Consider the following 20,399-nt stretch of genomic DNA (forward strand, 5'->3'; position numbering starts at 1 on the left):
CAAAACTTGAGGTTATAAATTAATATTAATTATATGAAATATTTCAACAATACATATTACTTATGGAGTAAAAATTTTGAGAGACTCTCATAATCAGTGCAAACATTTCAAGGAAATATCTAGTCAGTGAAATACTTAAAAAAAAATTAACATAAGTAAATAAAAAGTCAAAAATTTGGTGTCTTGATAGACAAATAGAAGGAAAGAATCGTTAACAAACCAAAAAGTTTAAAAGTAACTTAAGAAGACATGTTTTACTCAAATTTTTTGCTTTTTGTTAGAGGTTGATGTTGTTGGGGAGTGATCTTCCTCTTTCTTTTGAGCTGTGTCTAGTTGGTCTTGATCATCGGCAATGTGTGCTTCTTTGTTTTTCAGCTCTTGGTTGATAGAACGAAGCTCGGTGAGCTTGTACACTTGGTTGACAGTGAGTTGTCGTTCCATTCCTGTTGAATTGAATTTTCTCGTGTATTGAACCAAAAATGCTTTTGTGATAGTTTTTTCGGCCTTAAATATTGGTTTCAAAGAAGCTCTTTGTGAACCATGTATAACAATATATGGAGAACCATTATTTTTTCAAAAAATTGGCTACGTAAGCCACCTAAACTATAGGAATTGTAAATTAGCCAACCTTTAGTAAATAATTTGTAAATAGTCAACTTGTATACGTGGCAGCCTATTAACTACCTTTTATACATGTTTGGCTGAGTTAAATAAGTATTTTACTAATCCATTAATAAGTTAACTTGGCTATTTACAAGAAATTAATCAAAGGTGAGCTATATCTCAAATTCACTATAACCGTGTGGCTATATAACTTAATAATTAATTATTTAGATAAGAAATACATACGGACATATATTATTGATTTACCCGTTCCAGAATGCCGTGTATTTGTTTAGCCTTGCATGAGAAGAGCTTTTCAGCGATGTACCCAAAACATGTAATTTCCAACTTGTTTGAACCATCCATCAAGATAAATTGAATGATGAGCATAAGGTCAATTAGAATATGTTGTGACAAGAAAAATGAATCATCTATAAATGAGTTAAGATAAATGATCACAATACAAATTAAAATATCGATAACAATCGGAATAAACGAAATGTAGAGCAATATTCAACACTATGAACTGGAGAAAGAAAAATAACCTTGCGATTCTTTGCAAGACGGGGTACCAAACGAAGACGGTATGACGGAGACGACGCGTAAGAGATGGAGAAAGCTGTAGAATGAAGACTTAATATTAATAAAACAGTTTTTTTTCTTCTTCTTTTGTATCAAGCCCTTCAAAAAAAAAAAAAAAAAAAAAAAAAAAAAAAAAAAAAACCCAGAAAGTTTTATTGCCAACAAGCTTTTGCTCCATAAAAAAATTAAAAAAAAAGAATGTAGCGCTAAATTCAACGCTATGAATTGTTTAAAACACACATCTTTGTTTATTTTTACAGATACGAACCATGATCAAGTTATTATTAAAAGAATTGTACAGATTGACTTTGTGAGATTTTGAGATGGAAAGCAATCCCTGCCTCCTTTTCTCCCAGTCTAAGAGTATATGATTATTTGCACTCATTCCTGGTCTACTGTTTATTTTTCCCAGATCTCTGTATATATTTAAAATATTCCAATTTTTATCTTGTTTGGTTTCATATGAATTGTTGAAGATTGAAAACATGACACTCAATTTAAACACCTTTTTTCTGTCCTTTCATAGCTTGGTGTGAATATTCATTTTTATGTACAACAAGGTCGGAATTTTTTTTTTCATAACTGTACATAAATCATTGAGTAAATGAAAAAAAGTCTTAGTCTAGTATATTTCCTGTAAATAGAATACCCTAAGTTTCTTATTTGATCACCAGAGAGCTTTTGTTCAAGTGCTTCTCATGGAAGCTCTTCTCTGTAAAGCTTTTGAGTTGTGGAAGTCAGCTTTCGTCCGGTGATCTATCCAATGATGTTACTGGAAGAACCTTTTTTTTTGTTCAGAAAAAAAAATGAAAAAAAACATTGATTATGAGAACAACAGTTATAAAAGCTCAAGATGGTTTGTGGACTATTATTTACTTGGTGATTTTCAGTGGCGGCGGTGGCGGTGACAGTGGTGGATTGCGGTGATTGATAAAAAAAAATTGTCGATTATGGAATACATTTTAACAACTAATAAAATATAAAGTTAATTTTACAATAAATTAGAAAACATAGAGGAGGATTGTGATCGACTTTAATGTGCAATGTATATGATGGATCATTTCAATAAAGCAAAGGAATATGAATGATATTTTTCGATAAACAAACATCGCTATTATACACAAGCAGTGGATATGTCAAACAGGCCTTTACAAAATCGGCAACAATCATAGCGGTCCTTTGTGGATTCAATGTGTTCACAGGAGTTGCTCGCATCTCTTCGATGACACAACATACATATACAAAATAAAGTATAGGGGCAACAATCAACTGCATAGAGTAAAGCAAATTCAGTTCATATTTTTTAGACGCTTCAGTCAACCAACATTTCCTCTACCTATTTCAAAGAAAACACTTAAAGAAGCAGTACATAAAGGATCACTCAAATGTCGATGCATAAGACTAGAACCACAAGTGCATTTAAAAGTTTTGGCCTAAATAAATTTGATCATTTTTGCCAAACACACGTACGAAACTGGAAAAATTCAGTAACGCATATGGATCAAATACCTTTCCTTGCATAGTTGAGCAGACTGTTGATGCCAGTTGAATTCCTGCTCCGATTCCGAGTACATTGAAAAATGTCGAGATTGCCTCTCCTTTAGCGAAAAGATCACTCTGATTACCTTCTTTGGCAAATGAGGAATATATAGGTAACCTCGTTGCCCATGCGACCACAACTGCGATGCCCTGTATTTCAAAAGATAAAACTTGATTTTAAACATAAGATTTTGATTTACGTATTAAGTCGATAATCTCGAAAAAAATCTTCAATACGGATACGGGTGTTTCGTGGTCTCGACTTTGCGAAAATACCGAGCCCATCCATTTGGAGGAACAATTGCGGACATAATGGCGAAAGAACTTCTAAGCCCGTTCCGAAGTCGTAGAGTACATCAGCTGCAATAGTACAAAAGAGAAAGAAAAAAAAAAACCATCATTCTTGCTAAACATGCTATACTACATATGAGCTTACCCACGTGTTGCATTCTGTCTTTCAAGACCTGTATCGGAAAAAGACTATTAGTATCGTCATCATTCAAAATCAGAACTTACGCAGTAATTTACAACTTACCCAGCTTACTACAGTGGCTTGTGCAAGTGTGGGTCTCAACCCCGCGGCAAAAGAGAATACATCCAATTTGTGATTGTCAAATATCTGAAATAAACACGAGGATATCCAATTGTATCTGAAGTAATTTTTTTAGCACCAAAAAATGAAGCGGACCTGAGTTGATAAGACGAAAAGTGTTGCGCTCATGAAGTGTTGCAGCGCCCGAAACTCTGTGTATCTTAGCTACAAAAAAGTGAAACATTCGAATCTCGTGAGATGTCTTACATATTTTGTTTCTTATAAAATCCATACGCATGAAACCATTGAAGAGCACTGTGGTAGAAGAATCTGCAGAATAGAAAACGAATCATAAGTAAAAAAAATATAATTAAAATTAAAAACTTGTACATCACATACTTTCCAGAATCAATAAGAATATTGCGTTGCCCAAAAGATGAAGGATAACGAATAAAGATGCTCGTGTTAAGTCTTCTATTCTTATTGCCAGGTTCTGCAGCTTTTGAGCAAACCTGAAAGTTTAAAAGATTATAGCATACATAATTTAATAAAGATTTATCTACCATATATAATTTAGTAAGTGTACAATGGAGACCAACAATCGAATCACAATCATAACTACGACCAAAATTAAAAATGTAATATAAAAAAAAAAAGGAATCCTGATACAGATTCAATGAATGTCCTACTGACATTTTTTTAAATAAATAAACAGTTCATGAGTATCACTCTATCTCTGAAAACCACGAAATCAATGATTCACATATATTTATATCGGATTCAATTGATAACAAAAATTAAAGCCATGCCTGTTTGTTATAGATGTTGAAGTAGATATTGAATAGGTACCAAAGGCCGAACAAGCAACCAACTGGAGGAGTCTTAGAGAAGACGAACTTCTCCATAATCTTCCTGTGAACAAGCTACAGTAATTCTCGCACATTTCAAAACAGCAATTAAACAAGAGACCAGAAGGAAGAATACTAAAACATAATAAAAAAAATGGTATAAACGAGATTGAGAATCATTACGCAAGAAAAAATAAATATGGAATACTGAATCCAGCTTTCATAACTCAGGTGAGTGGTAAGAAAAATATAAAATCCAGACGCGACAATTATTTTCATAATCAAATCAATATCCAAGAAGTTTGTTCCTCAAATTTAGAGCAAGAGAAGACAAAGAATCAAGGATTTACCTTAATTGAGACAAACACGACAATTACTCCTCGTTTTTTCCCTCGGTCATTTCACTTTTTCTGTCATCAGAGTAGTCTTCTTGCTCAGCGTATCTCAGTCCCAACCGGACACGAAAATCACAGCTCCAAACCTGAAGCAACCAATCCAGAACCAAAACTATAAGCTATAAATTTCCAACATGAAACAAAAAACCGGAACAGTGTTGGCTATAAAAAAAAAACTAAAAATTTTATTGCCTTGAATATAAAGTCGTAAGAACTACTTTCAACATTATTATCTACGGTATGGGTTCTACCCCTATGTGTATGGGTTCTCAAACAAATGTGAGTCTAGAAACGAACATTAAACCACGTGTATATGATTCGACGACATAGATATATATATGAAATCAGTCTTCAAATTTTGAAGCACAACTACGACTTGAAGATGAAGTGATTTAAACCAAATGGAGGAATTGTGGGACTGTAAAGAAAACTTTTTTTGGCACCAGAAACATTATTGACCTATGACTGCAGTTACTTGGCTAAGAATGAAATCCCTTTCTTGTTGATCAAGAAATAATTGTTGAGCTTTCGCTAATGCCGCAAGAAATCAACAAGTACAATCAACATAAAAAAACGAAGCCTCCCTGTATTTTTTTTAGTGACAGTTTCCCAGTAATATAGAACAATTCATAGTGTAGTACAATTAAAAAACTAAGATAGAAATCACATGAATGACATCCCTTTTAACTCTACAAAAGCCATTATTGCATAATACCTGCTTTAGAACATCCAACAAACCTTCCACACAGGAATACTCATGGTTCTCAATGGAGTCCGAATTGTCTTGCAACTCAAAATATGCAAGTAAATTTTAAAATGGTTTCAACATAATTTTGTAAAGATTGATTAATTGGAAAATGAGGAATTAATTGTTACCGCATTGCCACAAAGCTTTCCGTTTTCAGATTGATTATCATGACAGAGGTTCCGGTAAAGACCAACTCTGGTTTCCACGGAAAGGGCATGCACTTTATCATCATTGTACAAACAAAAATTTTAATATCATTTTCGAAGAAGATGGATATAAAATCGGACGCACTTCCGCGACCAGTCAGCTGTAGGCAAAGCGAGGAATAAAGAAACTTTAGAGAAAGCCGGCAATAGTTTGGAAATCTAAAAAATGGAAAGTCTTCCAATACAAATTTAACAGTATAGAAAAAAAGTAAAAAAAAAAAACTTATGTACTTCGATTCTCACCCTATTTACCATACAAAGAGGTGATGAATTTTCATCGAGATTCACAGTTTTCGGTGGAAACTCAGGCAAATATCAGCCAAAACCGAATATAATTTCCATGGAAAACCAACAAACTTCCAGGGTGAGAAAAATAAAACAAAAACGAAAAATCAACAATAAAATTTCCGTAAAAAATTAAACCACTTAGAATCAAGGGTTTAACCCACCTGTACGGATATCCCGAAGGAAAGAACTTGTTCAGGAAAGAATCCAACACCCTATGAGCTACTGGTCTTGAGTCATCTACAAATATCGCCTGAGAAAGAAAATTTAGGTCAAATTCTACCACAGAAACAAAACTTTGAAAAAAATGAGAAGATTTGTTCTATCTAATACAAAACGGCATATATACGACGAGAAATCAGTTCCTTAAAATGGGGAAGAATTACGTACAGAGAGTCCACAGTGGGGCTGAAACTGGAAGCGATGAGAGACAAGAGAATATAACTGGATTGCCGGTGATGATCCATGGTGAAGAGCGGAAGAGCAAGGGTCTGCAACCCCGCGTCACTGTAGACGCACGGGAAAGCCTTCTCCCTATTTTGAAAGAGGAAAAAAAATAAATAACCACCGACATGGATCACACGGATGAAGAAAGAATAAAAAGGAGAATGATGTATTATGAATAAATGCAGCATTACGAATACTGAGCGTCATTACGAATAAGTGAACAAAACCAACTCTCTATTTGAAGGTGACATGTCGTGTGGTGATTGAAGAAGTAGATTATAGGTGATGTGGCAGTTTAGTATCGGTTATAATATAGGTGAATAGTCTATGAATAGTAATCGATCATTCTGCCTTATTTGAAAACTCTTACTGTTCGAAGAGTGTCATCTAATCAATATTTTTTTTTCTTTCTTCATGGCTGTCGAGTTGGGATAAGTCGGTTAAATCGTTTGAAATGTATTATCTACATCTACGTAAAATAGTGTTGTCAAAACTTCGAGACCACCGAACTTATAGGCGAGAATTCGTCGATTTATGTCATGTGGAGGAAATAAACAGTGAACTTAGAGGGGCACCGAGGATTTTCCCTCGTTGTACTCTCCGACGTTCAACATTAGTATAAGTGTAATGTTAAACAACAATGAAAAAGCATGATATTAGCGCGGAAGGGTTTAGCAATTTGTGTTTGAAATATGGGTTCTCCTATGTTGTAAATGATTAGCTTTTTTTTTGTAGAGTGGCTCCATATTTATAGTGCATTTTGACCTGAGTTCGTGGCTGGCACAAGTTCCAAGGGAATTTATGAGCTCTTTTTGGGAGGTCTTGCCCTTGGCCTTCCTGGCCTCGCCATTGGTCGGCAAGATCTTGTGAAGGGGTCGCTTGCGGGAGGCTGTGTTGTCAATGGTGCCCACAAGAAGAGTTGTAGTCTTTATTTTGTACGTTTGATGTAATAAAATCTCACGAAGACTCTTGCTTGTAACTGCTTATTTATTTAATAAAAAGTTGAAACGTTCATTCATTCTTCCTTGTCTGTTTGGAGTTTTATGATAAAACATTAGTCTTTAGTCCATAAACAAACTTAACAACTTACAAAGAGACAAATGTAGATTTGTATGAACAAACTCTTCGTAGTTTGCTTAAAACAATATATTCACAATCTAAGGGTCAAAGGACTATTGACCTCAGTACGATTATTAGGAGAATCTATGATGTCTGGTTATGGGGCATTGAGAGCTAGAGACTCTATAGTTCTTCTAGGTATCTTCCGAATGTACTGAATTGACAAGTGCACTTCTAGAGACAAGATAAGAACAAACCATTTAACCCCTTATGTCTCAAAGTCAGTACGTATGAATTGTATCGTGCTTACCTCAATCCTGAAATGAGCATGCCATTTCACAGCTTACGTATTCTCATTTAAGAAAGTCAGAGTTCGGACTCACTATGTGATTCTGAACATGACCTATTGGTGAAGTACTAAGCTGTGAAGATGTCATGAGTAACTTTTTGAAGTTTTCATAAATATGGAATTCATGTACAAGATTGCTGAAATGCAATGTATATCACCTCATGTTTTGTTCATTGGAATGTGAATAGATGAACTGACCAGTGTCCAAATCGAGTCTTGACTCTTTTGAATGAAACAATGTGACTTGTTAGCTCCTCGTCAATACATTGCTTCTAATTTATTCACAAGCGACAAAGGAGTTGAGGAAATAACAGCTAGAAAGGTAAAATGGTAATTTTGTAAATCCTGACTAGCTGATGATATTCATGAAGAGTAAACATAGATAATATTCAATGGATCCACTCAATACAATTAGGTTGAATTCTTAAGTAGAAAATAAATTCATTTGAACCAATATATTTTCAGTGTCAACTCTTTAGTGGAGTCAGTTGACATTAAACTAAAATTGGAAAAATGTTTGTGAACTTTTAAGTCCAAGTTTTTAGGTCAAGCTTTGTTCATTTGGATCCATGAGGTCACTGTCACTAATCACATCGAGTATGAATAGTTAAACTAGAAGCTAAGCAAAACAAGAACGAGACGAGTTTTGCGAAAATTGTAAAAAAGGTAATTTAGTCTTTTTAGACATAGCATGAAATGAATGTCAATAAATTTTTTGACATGGTCATATGATGACCTAAATCACTTGGCCATGATGTGTTCATTGGGCATTGTGGATTAATTTCATTTCATAAGAGTTTTATTAAAAATTCTTAATAGGCATTTCTCATGTTGTCATGAACAAATGAAGAAGCTTCTAGAAGCTCCTTCTAGGAGACTTGGCCGCCCACCCTATAGAAAAATAAAGGGAGATTTTTTTGTGCATAAATGTATCAAGATACTTGCCAAAAGAAAAAGAGGAAACAAATTTCCTCTAAAAGGAAGGAAGGAAATCGGCCAAGGCTTAAGGGAAGCAAAAGAGGAAACAAATCCAAGCCTTCTAGAAGCCTTATTTGGCCGCCCAAATGAAAGAGGGAAAGAATGAATATTTTGCTCATGAATATGTGATATTTTATAGAATAGGAAACTACCTTATTGAAGGTGAAACCTCTCCTATAAATAGAGCCCTCATTCTTCTCATTTCATTCATCCAAAGTTTTAGAGATTGAGAGCTTCTCTCTCTAGACTTGGCCGACTTCTCCTCTCTCTCTCTCTCTCTCTCTCTCTCTCTCTCTCTAGTTTTCTTTCGTTTTTGTTTTGGCACCTAGGTCCTCATTTGACCTAGTGTTTTTAGCTCTTCGACTTTGAGACTTGTTCTCGAGCCGTCGTGTTTAAAAGTGCCCACCCACTAATTCCTTTTCTCTCGAGTGATTATAGTGATAGAAACTTTCATGGTTGCTCGAGTTGGCGAGGAAAGAAAAGAGACGTGCTGCGAGGGGAGACGAACGTTGCAACTTTCCAAAAGCTTCTCAACGTTCAAGCTTCTAAAAAGGTTAGTAAATTTATAATGCTCATAATAATTTTTATTTACGTGTACTTGCTCTTTGTCTAGGTTAGTTAAATCGTTTTACTTGTCAAAAGAAATTTTTTAAAATTTCGCCGCTTACCCGAAGCGTTAAACTTTTTCTTAAACCCTAGATCAATTCCAACAGGCTGGTCTCGCTGCTAGACGTTGAGACCTCGTGTGTGGGGTCGCCTACTGGAGCATGGTCTCGTGTTTGGTAAGGAGACCACATGGTAGGGCCGTAGGGGCACAGCCTAGGCCTCTTCGTCTGGTGGCGAGGCCTTGTGTGAATGTATTGGTCTCGCCTTGTCTGGCGAGACCTTTGGTTGCCGAGGCTTGTCCTCGATGTCTTTAGTAAGCCTATCATTTTGGTCTAGGTCTCGGCAAGACATGCCATTATGGGCTGGGTCTCGCCGAGAGCATACGAGAGCTCTTTTAGGTCTCGCAAAATCATGGCGGACACTGGTTCAGCAATGTTAAAAAATGATTCATTTTCTCGTATTCCATCATCATTTGTACTTTTCTAAGGGCCGGATATTTACTTTATAACATTGATGTCACCGCTTTGTTTCTCGCGCTTGAAAACTAACCTCTTATCTTTCAACTGAGCTCGGTTCACGGTTTTCAAAATTTTCTTGTGTGTGTGTGTGGTGGCGAGAACTTTTAAGCAAAGGTCCCACACCATTTTCCTCATTCTTCTCTCTTCTTCTCTTCTCAGCCTTATTCCCCATCTTTCTTTTCTTTTCGCGAAGCCTCTTTATATCTTGTTAACATCATGGACCTTAACCACATGCTTGATGGTGGGTCCAAGAGTTCGTGTACGCCCTATAAGGGCTCCCTTGTGTGAAGAATATTATTTTAATAACACGATAATGGACATATACCGATATATGTTTCAAGGCCAAGGCAATGACTACTCCATGGAGGAGATCCTCGGCGGAGCAAGGGTGGCTACCAATCCTTTGTTGTCATTGTCGATGAAGGCACTCGGGTGCCAAAACACGGCGGCTTTTCCACCCACGTGATGGTAGGGTTGGAAAAGCATGGTAGGTCTCCCTTACACCCGACGATCGACGGAAGAATCTTGCCTGTTGTTCTCGAGGTGGAACGGATTGGTGACCCTGTCTGTGGAGTCACCAACGTTGTGAGCGACACGACGATAGGTCTCCGACCATGTTTGGGTCGAGAGTTCAAGTTGGGATCGTACGGACCTAGGTCTGCCAGCCCTCACGTGGGGTTGTTCTTGCGGGAGCTAAGAACGCGTGTGACACTTTTGATGTCACCATGATCTGTGGATGCCAAGGGTAAGACCTCTGTCACTTAGAGGTGTTCCGTGGGACATCAACTGCGGCAGATAAAGCATAAGGGGACTTCTTCTCCTCTGCCAATTGTCGTGGGAAGTCTTCCTTGGATCCGAGTCAAGGGTGAGGGGGGAGGGGGTGCTTGATCAGTGTATGTCCTCCTTCGTGGTAGAATTAGGTTATTATTTTGATGGTCTCGTTGACAAGGTCCCTACGAGATCGTTTTGTGTAGGGCATGGGTGCCTGTAGGTCCGTCTTTTTCCATGTTAATTAGGGCTTCCTTCCAATGGGTTTCCTCGTGTTTGTTGGTAGTTTCTTTACTTTACTTATGATTCAAATTCTCTTAAAGACTTTTGAAACAACTTCACGAAGTTTGTAACGAAAATATTACCAAAAAACTATTTTTGGAGTTTAATGCGGAAATTTGAATTCAAAACCATTTTAATTCAAAAATACTTTTAGCTCTATACAGTCGTTTTAGCTCTAGAATTTTTTTAACTAATCTAGATGAAGGTGCGGCTAAATAAAACAACCATAAGACACAAATTAAATAACTAGTTCAAAACACATACATTATCACCACGCAATTTGATTTTCTACACCGGTAGTCTTTGTATTTTTCACATTCCTCGCATTTATCGTGGCCTTTGAGTTGGATCAAATGTCTTCCAACTTGTTTCTCTTAATGATATAAACCAAGGCGTGGGCCATTTCATTGATTCACTAACTATTCCGACAAGGTGTCAGAATGATTTTTTCTTTCTTTTGGAAGAGTTATGGACATATTCTCTAACCCTGGGAAAGAGGAAATTTGTCCAAACCAATGCACGGTTATCCAAGTGTGAAAACCATTATATTGTAATAAATACCTCAACCCTAAGCCTTTTACTTATAGCTTTTACTTTTACTCGAATAAAATATACATTTTCTTGATTTGATCCCTTTTTTTATTTGATCTTATTCTATTTAATAAAATATATTTATTCTATGAATAGAACTAATTAAATTATATCTCCAATATACTTTAAAAAATAAAATATTCAGATCATATCTAATTTCTCATAATCTAATATATTATACATGTTGTCGCTCGTTTTCGAACAACGATTTAGGAGCCCCAAACGGTTCGACCCAAGGCCGGACCAAGTGATCACGTTCGGGTTCAAACGTGTCGGATTTGGTATCTCAAGTCGTCCCTTAGCTGTAGATGATGTTTGCCTCGTCTCAACACCTGAAAAGTAGGAAAAAGAGGTTAGGTGTTTAGAGAGCAGAGACTTGAGATAAATGAGTGAGTTATGAGTTCAGCAGCGTTTCAGTACTCAAAATCGGATTACCTGTCTCGATGGGTCGAGCTTCGTATTTATAGGCGACCAAGGGACGTTTTGAAGGCCCCTTGGCCGAGTGAAGTTGAGTCGGCCATTGGCCGAATGAGACTTGATCGGCCAATGGCCGAGCGAGAAGCTTGGGCCAGATGAGGTTGACTCGGCCCTCGGCCGAGTGAGACGCTTGGGCCGGATGAGATTCATTCGGCCATTGGCCGAGTGAACTGCTTGGGCCGGATGAGGTTGACTCGGCCGAGTGAGACACTTGGGCCGGATGAGATTCACTCGGCCATTGGCCGAGTGAACTGCTGGGGCCGGAAGAAACTCACTCGGCTGAGTGAAGCACCTGGGCCGGATGAGATTCAGGCCGAGTGAACTGCTTGGGCCGGCCAATGGTCGAGTGAACCTGGGCCAACCATTGGCCGGGTGAGTCTTGATCAGCCATTGGCCGGGCGAGCTTGTCCGGCCGCCCGAAAGGCCGATCGCGTCGTCGGATCTCGTCGGGCCGATAACATTAATTATTTACTGATTACAACCACCACGTGCGAAGCACATGTTTCAAACTAGTATATAAGTCACACGTACTACATAAGTAAATAAGTAGGTCAATGATGCATAATAAGATAACAAAACATAAATTGCTTCAAAAGTCCTTAAACAAACAAACATGGTGAAGAAGCAACAAAGAAGACAGATCTCGGCTTAGGCGGTCTTGGGAGGGCCCTGCTCGCTGATGACATAGTTCTCGGTCATGCGGCGTTTCTTGGTCTTCTAACAAAACACAAAATAGAATGCATTTACAAGATTCAACTTTTTCTCCCGAGAGAGAGAGAGAGAGATTGCCCCAGTAAAATTCCAAACGTTTAAAACACAAGTATATTAAATTTGTAATGCTCCTTGATAAGTTATTTTTTTAAAACCATGAGAACACACGTGCCTCAAAAACATGTTTGTGTATTCATAATAGGAACATCCTAAGTTGATACAGTGGAAAAGAAGAGCGTATTTTTTCCCTGGCACTACAGACAAAGATCTAAACAAGACATTTTTTATTTCAGCAAAATCTAAACAAGACATAAAAAGTCTATTTTTCTTGGATTAGTCAATGGGAACATAATAGATATTCTTGATACTTTATTTAACTCATTTTGTACTCGATAAATGAAACATTTCCAAGTTACATTATTTTTACACAGTAAAACGAAGGAAAAAAAAATAGAAGCTTACGTACCATGGTCCACCGAGAGCGAAAAGCAATATCGCGTAGCGTTTTCTACGAGAAGTCGGTCGCGATCTTCACATATTGCTGTACCGTGGGTTCACCACCATACCTAGAAAACAAATGAACACAAGAAGCATATATATATAGCTTAAACAGAAAACAAAAAACGACATATACTTGATCAGCTCCGTCTCGAGCTGGATCTGCTCCTTAGCAGACCAAACCACCTCGTCACTACTCTTCTTCAGCATCCCCGGAACGGAGTCGATCATGAGGAAATTCGAACCTTCTTTACCACTACGAGAGCTCATCGCCAAAGTGTATATCTGAGAGAGTAAGAGAGAAAGAGAGAGTTTCTTTGGCAATGCAATGGAAAAAGAGTGAAAGAGTGAGAGAGTAGCATTACAAAAGGGTAATATATATATATATATATATATATAGAGAGAGTTCTTTGGCAATGGAAATACAGTGAGAGATGGAGAGAGTTTTACCGAGGGGTAGAAAAAATTACCATATTGCTTTCTCAGGGCCTGGCATTTTTTTTTTTTGAAACAGTGATCGGGCATAGCATTAGAACACATGTGAGGTGAAAAGACGCGAGTGGTTGATAATTCATGCTATATGTAAAGATAAAAATATAAATCTCTACTTATCTCTTGGCTTAGCAGCTAAGTAGAGATAAGTAGAGATTTAAATTTTTATCTTTACATATAGCATGAATTATCAACCACTAGCGTCTTTTCACCTCACATGTGTTCTAATGCTATGTACGAGCACTGTTTCAAAAAAAAAAATGGCAGGCCCTGAGAAAGCAATATGGTAATTTTTTCTACCCCTCGGTAAAACTCTCTCCCTCTCTCACTATATTTCCATTGCCAAAGAACTCTCTCTCTCTCTCTCTCTCTCTCTCTCTCTCTCTATCTATATATATATATATATATATATATATATATATATTACCCTTTTGTAATGCTACTCTCTCACTCTCACTCTTTCACTCTTTTTCCATTGCATTGCCAAAGAAACTCTCTCTCTCGCTCTCTCTTTCTCTCTTACTCTCTCAGATATACACTTTGGCGATGGGCTCTCGTAGTGGTAAAGAAGGTTCGAATTTCCTCATGATCGACTCCGTTCCGGGGATGCTGAAGAAGAGTAGTGACGAGGTGGTTTGGTCTGCTAAGGAGCAGATCCAGGTCGAGACGGAGCTGATTAAGTATATGTCGTTTGTTGTTTTCTGTTTAAGCTATATATATGCTTCTTGTGTTCATTTTCTTTTTTGTTTTCTAGGTACGGCGGTGAACCCACGGTACAGCAATATGTGAAGATCGCGGCCGACTTCTCGGAGAAAACGGTACGCAATATTGCTTTTCGCTCTCGGTGGACCATGATACGTAAGCTTCTATTTTTTTTCCCTTCGTTTTACTGTGCAAAAATAATGTAACTTGGAAATGTTTCATTTATCGAGTACAAAATGAGTTAAATTAAGTATCAAGAATATCTATTATGTTCCCATTGACTAATCGAAGAAAAATAGACTTTTTATGTCTTGTTTAGATTTTGCTGAAATAAAAAATAAAAATAAAATAAAAAATGTCTTGTTTAGATCTTTGTTTGCAGTGTCAGGGAAAAAACACGCTCTTCTTTTCCACTGTATCAACTTAAGATGTTCCTATTACGAATACACAAACATGTTTTTGAGGCACGTGTGTTCTCATGGTTTTAAAAAAATAACTTGATAGGAGCATTACAAATTTAATATACTTGTGTTTTAAACGTTTAGAATTTTACTGGGCCAATCTCTCTCTTTCTCTCTCTATCTCTCTCTCTCTCTCTCTCGGGAGAAAAGTTGAATCTTGTAAATCCATTCTATTTTGTGTTTTGTTACAAGACCAAGAAGCGTCGCAAGACCGAGAACTATGTCATCGGCGAAGGCGAGCAGGGCCCCCCAAGACCTCCTAAGCCGGGATCTGTCTTCTTTGTTGCTTCTTCACCATGTTTGTTTGTTTAAGGACTTTTGAAGCAATTTATGTTTTGTTATCTTATTATGGATCATTGACCTACTTATTTATTTATGTAGTACATTTGACTTATATATATACTAGTCTGAAACACGTGTTTCGCACGTGGTGGTTGTAGTTGTAATTGGTAAATAATTAAGGAAAGGTCTCATATGATGAACGAAGCCGGTGTGGTGAGAAGTGAGGAAAAGGAATAAGCGAATGAAGAAGAGAGCAATCACCCACCTGAATGGTCTTCCTGAAGTTCTTGGGGTCATCTTGATCCTCGAAAGGGTATGCGCCGACGAGCATGACGTAGAGGGTCACTCCACAAGACCAAACATCGGCCATCTGAAAACTCATATCCAGAGATTATAAGCTACATGTACACCTGCCTGAGGAGAGAGAGAGAGAGAGAGAGAGAGAGAGAGAGAGAGAGAGAGAGGAAAGGGAATTACTTTGCCGTCGTACTCGCGGCGAGAGAGAACCTCGGGGGCGATATAAGCAGGGGTGCCGACGGTGGACTTGGGGCGAGAGTGGAGGAGGGAGGACTATATGATGGATCAAGTGAGTGAAGTGAGTGAATGGAGAGAGAGAGAGAGAGAGAGAATAAGGAGCGGACCTTGGAGTATCCGAAGTCGCAGATCTTGAGGCGGGGGGCGGGGCTGCCGTCGAGGAGGGTGTTCTCGAGCTTGAGGTCGCGGTGGCAGATCTGCATGGAGTGTCAGTAGCTGACTCCGGAGATGAGCTGCTGGAAGAAATTGCTAGCCTCGTCCTCACTGAACCGCCCCGCGTTGCAGATGCGGTCGAACAGCTCCCCACCGGCAGCGTACTCCATCACGATGGCCAGATGCGTCGGCGTCAGCACCACCTCCTTGAACCGGATAATGTTGGGGTGCCGCAGCGACCGGTGGTTCATAATCTCCCGCCCCACGTTCTCGTCAATCTGCCATCAAAAGATCTTGTGTCAAACACACACACACACACATCACCTGATTCGCAAAACTCACTCTCTTTACCTTCATCTCTCTCTCTATGTACTTCATCGCCACCATCTCTTTCGTCTCCTTGTGCCGCAGCAGCCTCACCACCCCGAAATTCCCCGCCCCCAAATCCTTCACCACCTCGTACCTCTCCATCTCTCTCTCACAGATCCAGATCTCTTTTCTTTTCTTTTTTGTATCAATAAATGAGATTATGATATTACAAGTATCTCCCCTCTTCTTCTTCTATTATTTCTTTCGAAATAATTCAAGATGTATACTATTATACTATTTTATTTATAAAACAAAATTAAAAAAAAAAAAGTGAAGAATGGAATCTTCAACAGTACGCGATGACCAGCTCGATTCAAGTCACTGCCTCTTCATTGTCCCTTATTTACTTCTTCACTATTATTTACAGACATCACCGGGAATCTTCCCAGCTTCTTCACCTTTCACACCAAATTAAATTTAATAATTAAATTACATCCCACCCCTGCATGCCATGATGTCCACATATACATTTATATATACGACGATGCACTTAACAAACAGTTTTAAAGTACTCTCGCCATATTAAACAAGATCTAATTCACCTGGGAACACATTTACCACTAACAAAAGTAGCTCCAGAAATCTTTTGAGTGAGCTCGATTATGTTTTTTAGCTTCAATCGTAAAATTAAATCTAGAAGAAAAAGCCTATAGATGAGTTGATTCGTCTCCGAGTTATTAAAAAGGCATAAAGGTTAGATTTTTACGGAAATCCCAAATGACATACTCAAATAGAAGTCGAGAAGTGAAGCCCTAGAAATCGAATCGAACATGCGTGCGTAGATTGAAATCGAGAAACTTGAATTTGAGAAAGTACCTCGGGATCGAAGACGATAAGCGCGATTTGATTTTGAGTTTGAGACGAGACTAGTGTGAAGGAGTGAGTTTAGGTCTTGATTCAATTCATGATTTGGTCTCTATTCGACGGCTACGATTTTCCATCTCTATCTAAGCTGGATCATCTCTGACGTCATCTTCTATATATATACTAGTCTTAAAGGTGGTTCTAGTTGTAATCAGTAAATAATTAAAATATGTATGATTTCATTTACCAAGTTTTTCTTCAAAGCATGAGTTTATAAATGAATATTAAGATATCAAATATTTCAACCATACATGATATTTAGAGAGTTTAATTTTTGAGACTCATAATAAGTGCAAACATTTCAAGGAAATATATAATCAATGACAACTATATTGATTATGGAAACCATATATTTTCCTGATATGGAAACCAAACTCGGACTGCCACACATAAATAAATTTAAAAAAAAAAAAAGATTATTCTTTCTATGTTAACATCTTAACGACTTTAGTTCTTATATAACAAATAAAAAAAATTAGTACCTGCTCTCAAACTTCATCCGAAATTGCTACCTTGTTATATGGAATCTTGGGTAATGATGCTTCAATTTGTTCAGTCGTTATACCGAATCCTGAGTCCTTTTTCCGAATGGTCTAGCTCGAGGCCTAGGGCGTGCGTATAGGTCGCGGACCCGTCAGCGAGGAACTTTACATCTTTGTTCTCGGGGTAGGTTTTAGTCCATGCCTTCATCACAAACGGGTCATTCATTGCACACACAACAAGAAGCAAGAATTGGTATCTGAGATCAGGTTCAATTTAATCAAAAGTAACCCCATTTTCAAACACTTGACATGCATATGATCTAACAGACTGTAGTGCATTATTAATTAGATTCGATTTAATCAATTAAACCCATTTTCAAACATTGATATTTCTATGAACTATATGAAGACCTTGAACATTCATCAGAAAAGAAAGACCTTGAACATACATTAGCTTCAATTTGATCAAGCACTGACATTTTTATGAGGAAAAACAAAAAAGACCTTGAAGAAATACTTCTATGTAAGACCTTGACATTTTCAGAATGAGCTTCAATTTAAGTGAGACACGAACACACAAGACAAGACCGGTTCTCATATTTAAGCAGCCATACATCAAAGCAATCCAAGAACAGCAAACCAGATTTTGTTAACTCACCCTAGCTCGTGGACCTCGATGACTCCATTGTGTTTCGAGGCATCATTCGTAGGTTGAACTGTTTTCCACAATCTGCGAACGACACGATCGAGCCAGAAAACGGGTACTAAAGTGGTTACATTTGGGAGAAAGGTTATTTAATTAAACTGGAAACTCTAATGGGATTATGGAAAATGGGATTATGGAAGCAAGAAGGGTAATACTCATATCAGTCCAAGATATTGGGCATAGGTTTATCAACACTAAATCCAGTATATTATTTCTACCACACCAGACTTCATTTCTAAGGATTAAATAAGATATCCCTATATGTTCCATATATTTTTTTTGTTTCTTTCCAAGAAACTTGTCTGTACAGGGAAACATATGAGCCCAATTATTTCTTATAAATTATAGACAAACAAAGCATACATGATGAAGTGCCTTTGGTATGTGGTACCTTTACATCAAAAGAATTATACTCGGAGTTCCAAACACAGTAAAAAAACACACACATACACATACACACACACACACACAAATCAAAGGCTTAAAACACTACACTGAACTTAAACCTCCTTTATCGTATTACATTTCCATGTATATCAAAGCAGTACCAAACTAATTAGGCTTCTGAACTAACCTTTCACAATCACATCATGATTCATCAGTGCACTTTTCTCCTCTAATTATGTGAATCCAATATACCTGGAACAATGAACCAGAGATATCATATATCATTTTCAAAAATTGAATGGAATGAAGAGAATTAAAACCTGAAAGCTTATGGTATGAACCAATATTTTATTATGAACCTTAAGCACTACTTAAATAGGCGAGATACAATCAGTTACAATCTAGGAAATCTCGGAAAAAAATAAGCTAACTAATGCTAGAATATCTCACTAACTAAATATAGAATATACACAATAACAGCTCCTATTCTATCGAGTAAATGCAGAATAATTACAATATTAATTACAGATTTCTTCACTCCCCCTCAAGTTGGAAAGTATATATCAAACATGCCTAACTTGGAAATCATCTTCTCAAACACTGGTCGAAAAAGTCCCTTTGTGAGGATGTCTGCAGTCTGATCGGTTGTTCCCACAAAAGGAATTCAAATGATGCCAGCATCTAGATTCTCCTTTATGAAATGTCGGTCCACTTCAACATGTTTTGTAAGATCATGTTGAACAGGATTATGAGCAATGCTTATTGCTGCTTTGTTGTCGCAAAACAGCTTCATTGGTAGGTCAATCTCCATCTTCAATTCCTCAAGCACTCTTCTTATCCATAGTAGCTCGCATACGCCATTAGCCATCGACCGATACTCTACCTCAGCACTGCTTCTTGCCACCACGCCTTGTTTCTTGCTTCTCCACGTCACGAGGTTACCCCATACGTATGTACAATACCCGGAAGTGGATCTTCTATCCACATCGGATCCTGCATAGTCGGCATCTGTGAAGGCTTCTACTTCTTTCTTCCCTCCTTTTCTGAACAAGAGACCTTTTCCGGGGCAGCTCTTCAGGTAGCGTAGTATCCGGTTTGCAGCTTCAAGATGTTTCTCGAAATGGCAGTGCATGAACTGACTTATCATGCTCATAGCAAAGGCAATGTCCGGTCTTGTGTGTGACAAGTATATAAGCCTGCCCACTAGTCGTTGGTACTGCTGCGTATTGACAGGAACTCCCTCCTTGATATTCCCCAGCTTCAGGTTTGGATCTATCGGAGTGTCGGCTGGTTTACACGCACTCATTCCAGTATCTTGAAGCAAATCAAGAATGTACTTCCGCTGTGTCACTGCAATTCCTTCTTTGGACCGAGCGATCTCCATTCCCAAAAAATATCGCATTTCTCCCAAGTCCTTTACTTCGAATTCAGTGGCAAGCTTCATCTTCAATTTCTCCATCTCTTTCAGATCATTTCCTGTAAGAATTATGTCATCCACATAAACAATCAAAATTTACATTTTACCGTCATTTGAGTGTTTAATAAAGAGGGTATGATCTGATTGAGATTGCTTGTAGTCTTGTCGCTTCACGAGCTGAGTGAACCTGTCAAACCAGGCTCTTGGAGATTGTTTCAGCCCATACAATGCCTTCTCCAATCTGCAAACATTATAGCCGAATTTCTCCTCGAATCCCGGAGGAGGACTCATGTAGACTTCTTCCTCAAGTTTTCCGTTAAGGAAAGCATTCTTCACGTCCAGCTGTCTGAGAGACCAGTCTAGGTTTGTAGCAATAGAGAGCAAAATCCTCACTGTGTTTAACTTTGCAACCGGAGCAAATGTCTCCATGTAGTCGATGCCATAGGTTTGCGTATAGCCCTTAGCAACTAACCTTGCTTTGTAGCGTTCTAGACTCCCATCGGCATCGAACTTTGGTGTGAACACCCA

At 37.9% G+C, this 20,399-nt stretch overlaps 3 protein-coding genes across 6 annotated transcripts; all 3 read right to left on the reverse strand.

The window, feature by feature from the left end:
* Positions 1-2,137: 2,137 nt before the first annotated feature.
* Positions 2,138-4,176, reverse strand: LOC149393208 (protein root UVB sensitive 2, chloroplastic-like). The gene is made up of 6 exons (XM_089617257.1): positions 4,066-4,176; positions 3,413-3,768; positions 3,260-3,343; positions 3,161-3,188; positions 2,695-3,084; positions 2,138-2,454 (listed from the first exon to the last, which is right to left on the reverse strand). The coding sequence occupies exons 2-5, from the start codon at positions 3,443-3,445 to the stop codon at positions 2,921-2,923; spliced, it is 309 nt and encodes a 102-aa protein (XP_089473383.1). The 5' UTR covers positions 3,446-3,768; positions 4,066-4,176; the 3' UTR covers positions 2,138-2,454; positions 2,695-2,920.
* A 7,170-nt stretch (positions 4,177-11,346) lies between these two features.
* LOC149393209 (serine/threonine-protein kinase SRK2A) lies at positions 11,347-16,989 on the reverse strand. Of its 4 annotated transcripts, none has more exons than XR_016299864.1 (5): positions 15,601-15,924; positions 15,437-15,529; positions 15,225-15,329; positions 11,772-12,284; positions 11,347-11,668 (listed from the first exon to the last, which is right to left on the reverse strand). XR_016299864.1 is itself a non-coding variant. In XM_089617677.1 (5 exons), exons 3-5 carry the CDS (start codon positions 15,694-15,696, stop codon positions 15,135-15,137), a joined length of 384 nt encoding a protein of 127 aa, XP_089473803.1. In that variant the 5' UTR covers positions 15,697-15,924; positions 15,998-16,413; positions 16,832-16,989; the 3' UTR covers positions 14,410-15,134. The 4 variants fall into 4 exon arrangements, 2 of the variants coding, with proteins under 2 accessions (XP_089473802.1, XP_089473803.1); XR_016299863.1 differs by lacking the exons at positions 11,347-11,668; positions 11,772-12,284 and adding exons at positions 12,333-12,530; positions 12,991-13,090; XM_089617677.1 differs by lacking the exons at positions 11,347-11,668; positions 11,772-12,284 and adding exons at positions 15,998-16,413; positions 16,832-16,989 and having other exon boundaries at positions 14,410-15,329.
* LOC149393210 (serine/threonine-protein kinase SAPK7-like) lies at positions 15,703-16,117 on the reverse strand. The gene is made up of 2 exons (XM_089617943.1): positions 15,971-16,117; positions 15,703-15,924 (listed from the first exon to the last, which is right to left on the reverse strand). The coding sequence occupies exons 1-2, from the start codon at positions 16,115-16,117 to the stop codon at positions 15,703-15,705; spliced, it is 369 nt and encodes a 122-aa protein (XP_089474069.1).
* Positions 16,990-20,399: the final 3,410 nt, after the last annotated feature.

Source organism: Urtica dioica, chromosome 6 (assembly GCF_054948205.1).
Source record: "Urtica dioica subsp. dioica isolate 48M chromosome 6, U.dioica_male_clone48M_v1_H2, whole genome shotgun sequence".
NCBI classification, from domain to species: Eukaryota; Viridiplantae; Streptophyta; class Magnoliopsida; order Rosales; family Urticaceae; genus Urtica; species Urtica dioica.

Bases quoted from the DNA above. Each gene is read 5' to 3' on its own strand.
- LOC149393208 (XM_089617257.1), bottom strand. From the start codon at position 3,445: ATGAGCGCAACACTTTTCGTCTTATCAACTCAG. The intron at 3,189-3,259 runs GTAAGTTGTAAA...TTTCCGATACAG, and splicing joins AAGCCACTGTAGTAAGCTGG to GTCTTGAAAGACAGAATGCA. The intron at 3,085-3,160 runs GTAAGCTCATAT...GTACTATTGCAG, and splicing joins AGACAGAATGCAACACGTGG to CTGATGTACTCTACGACTTC.
- LOC149393210 (XM_089617943.1), bottom strand. From the start codon at position 16,117: ATGGAGAGGTACGAGGTGGTGAAGGATTTGGGGGCGGGGAATTTCGGG. The intron at 15,925-15,970 runs GTGATGTGTGTG...TTTTGATGGCAG, and splicing joins GAGTGAGTTTTGCGAATCAG to ATTGACGAGAACGTGGGGCG.
- LOC149393209 (XM_089617677.1), bottom strand. From the start codon at position 15,696: ATGCAGATCTGCCACCGCGACCTCAAGCTCGAGAACACCCTCCTCGAC. The intron at 15,530-15,600 runs GTCCGCTCCTTA...TCCATCATATAG, and splicing joins GCGACTTCGGATACTCCAAG to TCCTCCCTCCTCCACTCTCG. The intron at 15,330-15,436 runs GTAATTCCCTTT...ATGAGTTTTCAG, and splicing joins GCCGCGAGTACGACGGCAAA to ATGGCCGATGTTTGGTCTTG.